This window comes from Salmo salar, chromosome ssa22 (genome assembly GCF_905237065.1).
Source record: "Salmo salar chromosome ssa22, Ssal_v3.1, whole genome shotgun sequence".
Lineage (NCBI taxonomy): Eukaryota > Metazoa > Chordata > Actinopteri > Salmoniformes > Salmonidae > Salmo > Salmo salar.
The window spans coordinates 59,847,841-59,854,832 of record NC_059463.1 but is presented as its reverse complement, the minus strand read 5'-3'; the positions used below and the strand labels follow the sequence as shown (position 1 = coordinate 59,854,832).

At 38.6% G+C, this 6,992-nt stretch overlaps 1 protein-coding gene across 1 annotated transcript; it reads left to right on the top strand.

The window, feature by feature from the left end:
• The first annotated feature begins 1,902 nt into the window (after positions 1-1,902).
• On the top strand, positions 1,903-3,193 carry dus7 (Dual specificity protein phosphatase 7). The gene is given in 1 exon segment (NM_001146676.1): positions 1,903-3,193. A coding segment is annotated over 1 exon segment (420 nt). The 5' UTR covers positions 1,903-2,367; the 3' UTR covers positions 2,788-3,193.
• The last annotated feature ends 3,799 nt before the right edge of the window (positions 3,194-6,992 follow it).

Here is a 6,992-nt window from a genome sequence, read left to right as displayed (position 1 = left end):
ACTAGGCTACAGTTAGCCTAGCTACAGTTAGCCTAGTGTGTATTAGGTAGTTGTTGGGGAATTGTTAGATTACTTGCTAGATATTACTACACTGTCGGAACTAGAAGCACAAGCATTTCGCTACACTCGCATTAACATCTGCTAACCATGTGTATGTGACAAATAAAATGTGATTTGATTTTGATTTGGCGTTAGAGCTCAGTGGGCAGGTCCATCTTATTGTTGAGAGGCTAACTGTAGCTTGTAGCGTTCAGTGGACAGGTCTGTAACATATTGTTGAGAGGCTAACTGTAGCTTGTAGCGTTCAGTGGACAGGTCTGTAACATATTGTTGAGAGGCTAACTGTAGCTTGTAGCGTTCAGTGGACAGGTCTGTAACATATTGTTGAGAGGCTAACTGTAGCTTGTAGCGTTAGCGCTCAGTGGGCAGGTCTGTAACATATTGTTGAGAGGCTAACTGTAGCTTGTAGCGTTAGCGCTCAGTGGGCAGGTCTGTAACATATTGTTGAGAGGCTAACAGTAGCTTGTAGCGTTAGTGCTCAGTGGACAGGTCTGTAACTTATTGTTCATGGGGGGGGGGGGGGTTGTGATGAGAGGGATGGAAACACAAGAGCTTGCTGTCAGAGAGTCTGAAGTAACTGTAAGTCATTGGGACTGAGGGATAAAGAGCCATTGTCTGCTGTCAGTGGGTCTCTACGCCTTCTGTCCTGCAGCTGTGTGTGTGTGTGTGGAAACCTACAGTTTCTCTCTCCAACAGTGGATGTAGGCTCCCAACTGTGCAAATATACTACTTAGCTGTCCAAAGGAGTAGGCCAGTAAAAACACTGGCTGTACTTGTCAATTATGGAAATTCTATGGTATTTCATTTAGAATGGTATATCATGTTTTTTATTTCTTGTATTTATTTAACCAGGCAAGTCTAATTTAATATAATGTAATAGATTAGAATAGAATATCATAGAATGAAATAGAATAGAATTGAATATAATATAATGTAATAGATTAGAATAGAATATCATAGAATGAAATAGAATAGAATGGAGTATAATATAATGTAAGATATTAGAATAGAATATCATAGAATGAAATAAAATAGAATGGAGTATAATATAATGTAAGATATTAGAATGGAATATCATAGAATGAAATAGAATAGAATGGAGTATAATATAATGTAAGATATTAGAATGGAATATCATAGAATGAAATAGAATAGAATGGAGTATACTATAAAGGAATTGATTCAATTAGAATAGAGACCCTTAATGTGGGACAGATGACAAAACGTCTGCTTGTGATCAACTACAGGTTAATTTCAGTCAGATTTTATCATCGGGTTTTTTATCAACCATGAGATATTTTTTTTTCAATCGAGGGGCGGTCCATTCATAATGAATGTTCTTATCAGGTTGGGAGGGTGAGAGAGAGAGGATGGAGGGTGAGACAGAGAGGGGGGGGGGGTGATCTGTTAAAGAGGAACAGGCTGTAACTGAGTCTTCCGTAGCCATCGATAGAGCATTATGCGTTGTCCTTTTAGTTTCTAATATCTCTGTATTGAAAAGCATCTATGTGGACGTTTAGAAGGGGTATTGTTATGGTCCAATGGCTTTACTCCTATATATTGGCATGGCATATGTCCTATGTGCCAAAAGGTGTCTAGACGCAATTACGCATTTGGAGATTCTAATAAGACTAGGGTCCCCCCCCCCCCTAGGAATCCGACAGGGTTGAGTTAATTATCATATATATTATTATAGGCCATTTGTTTCTGTCCAAGTTGGTGAGAGAGAGAAGGATATGATGTCTGAAAGTAAAAACCTTTCCCATGCTATATGTTACGTCCTTAACTGTTGCCCAGCTCCTCCTTCTACAGTGACATGCCTACTGTCTGCAAGCCCCTTTTAGTTCAGCCTGCTTGTCACAGCGGTTACTGGAAATGACACCCGGGAGGCGGTCGAATAGCAAACATGTAAAAAAAAACATGTGCTATAGCTGCGATTCATCCGGAATCCACATTTTCATCAGATTTATATAATAACGCGATATAGGTCATTTTTCATTAATTAAAGGACCGATAAAAGACCGCAGTGCCAAATGGACGTCGACGGTATCTGAATGAACCCAGCATCATTTCTAGCCAACGGACTGAAATTAAAAAAAACATATCCTTCATGTGTTCAAGTCTGGTGGTGTGTTCATTCCGTCTAGCAGCCTTTGCGAGCAGCTTTGCTGCTGTATCGGTGGACGAAAGAGATCAGAGAGGACTCGGTTCTGTCCTTATCCACAGCAGTAGAAGTTTAGCGCCGTGATTTTGTATTTCCCCCCCCTCCCTCATGTTACTGCAAAGATCCATCTCCACATTTCCCTGATGAAAATTCATCTTTGGAACGGTACCCGGGACGTGACAGAGATGATGTCGAGTAAAAGTGTAGAATGGCTTCAAGAAGAACTGGAGTCCGGGCTCGGGGTGAGCTCACTACTGCTGCTGGACTGCCGATCTCATGAACTCTACGAATCGTCGCACATTGAATCCGCCATCAACCTGACGATTCCCGGTTTGATGCTGCGGAGACTGAAGAAGGGGAATCTACCGATCCGGTCCATCATCCCTAACAACGAGGATAAGGAGAAATTCGTGAAGCGATGCAAGACGGACATGGTTGTTCTGTATGACGAGGCTACTACGGACTGGCAGGAGACCGGTGTGGCGAGCTCTGTTCTCGGCTTGCTGTTGCAAAAACTCCGAGATGAAGGTTGTAAGGCTTTCTACCTGGAAGGTGAGAATTAACTTCTTTTCATCTTTTTTTGTTATGTTCTCGTATTATTTTATTTTCTGTTTCCTAGTACATTTTCAACGTCTAAAGACTAGGCTACTTGTCAACAACAACAAAAACAAATGGACTATAGGATCATTTCTATTCTGTTCCCTGCGTGTCGGAGTTTGGAGACTAGTTAGACTACTCGTCTAATGAAACAGTTACACAAATGGACTACAGCGTAAAGTTACATTGTGGCTAAGTCAAGGCAGCGGAATGTAACTATGTATCCGTTCATTTCCCTCTCGCCATGTTATTATCGACTATGGAGTGGCTATTTGCCTGTATTCTGTATCATATTAAAGTTTTAAAATGTGTTTTTTTGTCTAAATGAAAAGGTCAACGGAAGGCAGCCACGGTTCCTATGTAATAATGTGTAAAAAAAAAAAATAAATAAAGACTTGTATTTTCCTCAAGTGCTTCAAGATAATGAAACCAATAATATTTATCGCGATTTTTATTCCCCTTTCACGAATTCTATAAATAATAAGCAGTCGTGAAAATAACTTATTGTATTGTCAAATATTCGCTTATTTCCCACACCGTGACAGTAGTAAGAATCATAGTGTTCCAACCCCATTTTCGATTGTTAATGTAATAGAGTATATATGTTATATTCAATATTTGAGGGTTTTAACTTTGTAAGAATGTTGGACAAAACACAAATGTTTTCAATTAATGTTCTAAAATGGCTCCGCCATGTTGTCAAGTGCTTCTTCAGGAAAAGACGTGCATTTCATGAATGAAGAGAACAGAAACTATTTATTCTGTGTGTGCTGTCTGAAACTAGTCTGGGCTATAAAAAAAACCCTAGTATTTATACCATACAATCAACACCATTCTTGCCATAGGACTATTCATGTCTTATCTCATGTCTATAGGAAAATAATAATACTTGAGAAAAAAATATTCCAAACATCTTTCAGATTTCACTTGTCTGATATTCAGGAAGCACTTCTTCTACACGGTGTTTCTGAGTCTAACTACTAATGTAACCCATGTCTCAGCACCAGCGTAACAGATGTGAATGTACTTTGTATATAACTGTCTTGCCTTGTTGATTTTAAAGAAAGGACTGTCCAGCCAGCGGTGTTTATTCTGACCAGAAACACAAGGAAGAACATTAGATGTGCTGGACAACATTATGTTGATGGCTCTACACTCTGGATTAGTCGCTTGAATGTCAATATCAGACTAGATATTTTTATAATCAAACATTCTCGACAATAACAAAAACTGTACAAAATACAATACATGTAAGTACATTAGCAAGACACCAGTATGTTGATGGCTGTAAATTCGTGTTTCTTCCGTTAGTATGGAAATAACTGAATTAGCAGGAAGCTAATTTGACAATTACAAATAGAGCATGCTAGCTAACTCCCTCTTATAGCAATAACATCCAAAAGCACATCTCAGGATGTCCCCAATATCTAACAGGTACCGTACACACACACACATATATATATATACACACACCAGGACATGTACACAGTCAACTCTTACACATTGTAAATATGAAAATAGAATATAGTATTTCAGAACGTGACCTAAGGCTTGCATAGAAATATCAGACTGAAGAATTGACGTTCGCGATCTCCCCCTATCTGCAAGCACGACCAATGGCATAACACCTTATTGATATGTAAATTCAACCAAACCAATTGGAATACATAAAACATCGAATACATATTTCTGCAGTGGCAAGTAGAAACATAACCAACCCTGTTACAGTAGGCTATAGAGATAAGACCTACTATAACCTATTTATAATGCAACTGACCCTGGGTTTATAAGCGCTGATATAGACTCTGACGTTGCGGCACAGTCGATAGCTAGCTGGACTTCGGGCTAGAAGGTCGACGGTTCGAGACCTGCTCCCTGCTGTTTCATTACAATAATTTTACAGAATCATTACAATACTGACCATAGGCCATTATTGGCTTATCTTGTCACTATGAAAATTGTAATAGTTGTGGGAAATATTCCATAGGCCTACATGTTTGAGGCTCACTGTCATCTGTCATTCACAAAAAGTCCACACATAACACTTTATGTCACTTAGATCAGATCAGCGGTAAGCTACTGTACACCCCCTTCCCCCCCTCAAAAAAACATGTTTTATAGAAAACGTATTTTTCACAAAAGTAATGCACTAGGCCTTTACTAGTCTTATATTTGCGGATCTTACAGCTGTCTGTAGCACAGGCAACAACAACAACAAAAATTCAGCATTTTTATTGAAGGAGTGGAAACATGGGATGTACAGTATTCACATTAACAAAACATCAGTGTATGAGATGGGTTTATTATTGTGTTATAGGATGTAATGTGATAGTATATCACTATACATTTATTTTACCAAGTAAAATAGGAAGTAGACCATTTCCTGTTCCTGTCTGGCACATATACATCATATCTGTTTTTTATTTTATTTGGCAAAGTGTATTTTTATTTCAGTACTTTGAATAGGTATATGCTGTGTATACACACACACACACACACACACACAACTTTATTTTTTATTTTTTATTGAACCTTTATTTAACTTGGAAAGTCAGTTAAGAACAAAATCTTATTTACAATGACGTCCTACCAAAAGACAAAAGGCCTCCTGCAGGGACGGGGGATTGGGATTAAAAACGATACAATATAAATATAGGACAAAACACACATTACAACAAGAGAGACAACACAACACTGCATAAAGAGAGACCTAAGACAACAACATAGCAAGGCGGCAACACATGACAACACAGCGTGGTAGCAACACAACATGACAACAAGAACATCTCAAATCTCAGTACTGATAGAGTAGATGAAATGAAAAGTTTACACGACCTTTCATCACTCAGAGATTACTTTCACATTGGACAATAAAGTTGTATTCTATGCTCCCAATTTCATTTCTCTGTATTGTACTTTTTGAATCAGGTGAAATGACAACATGTAGCACAATCTTTCTCATATTGTGATTCTGACCCAAGCTCTGTATTGCTATGTTTTCAGGGGTTCTATTTGTTTCAACTCTTTTCTATTCTACTCTACTCTATTGTTTTATATTCTGTTCTATTTGATTCTACTGTATTCTATTCTACTGTATTCTATTCTACTCTCTTCTATTATATTCTATTGTAGTCGATTGTACTGTATTCTACTCTGTTTTATATTCTATTCGATTCTACTGTATTCTATTCTACTGTATTCTATTCTACTCTATTCTATTCATCTCCATTCTACTCTACTCTACTCTGTTCTATTATATTCTATTATACTCAATTCTACTGTATTCTATTCTACTCCGTTCTACTCTATTCTGTTCCATTCTACTCTACTCTACTCTGTTCTATTATACTCAATTCTACTGTATTCTATTCTACTCCGTTCTATTCTGTTCTGTTCTACTCTATTCTACTCTACTATATTCTATTCTATTCTACTATATTCTACTCTATTCAATTCTTATATTTGGATTCTGATCCATCTATGTATTGTTGTTGTTTCCAGGACAATAGTTAGATTGTATTTTACTCTACTATATTCTATTTTATTCTTATTAGTCTCCGTTGTTGTTTCCAGGTGGCTTCAACAAGTTCCAGACCGAGTACCCTGAGCACTGTGAGACCAACCTGGACTGTTCCTGCCCCAGCAGCTCCCCGCCGGCCTCCGTCCTGGGTCTGGGCGGGCTGAGGATTAGCTCTGACTGTTCTGATGGGGAATCATCGGACAGGGAACCGGTCAGCGCCACCGAGTCCGAGGGCAGCCCTCTTCCCAACAACCAGCCTGCTTTCCCGGTCCAGATCTTACCGTACCTCTACCTGGGTTGTGCAAAAGACTCCACCAACCTGGACGTCCTGGGGAAGTACAACATCAAGTACATCCTCAACGTCACGCCCAACCTGCCCAACATGTTTGAACACGACGGAGACTTCAAGTACAAACAGATCCCCATCTCCGATCACTGGAGCCAAAACCTCTCGCAGTTTTTCCCAGAGGCCATTTCTTTCATTGGTGAGTATAAGCGGCCTCATTTGGATTCTTTTACAGATCAGTTTGTGTTTACAGTCAGTTTACAGATCATTTGGAGTTTAATGTCTTTTACAAATCAGTTGGAGTTTAATGTCTTATTTTTTTATTTTTTTATTTCACCTTTATTTTTTTTATTTATTTCACCTTT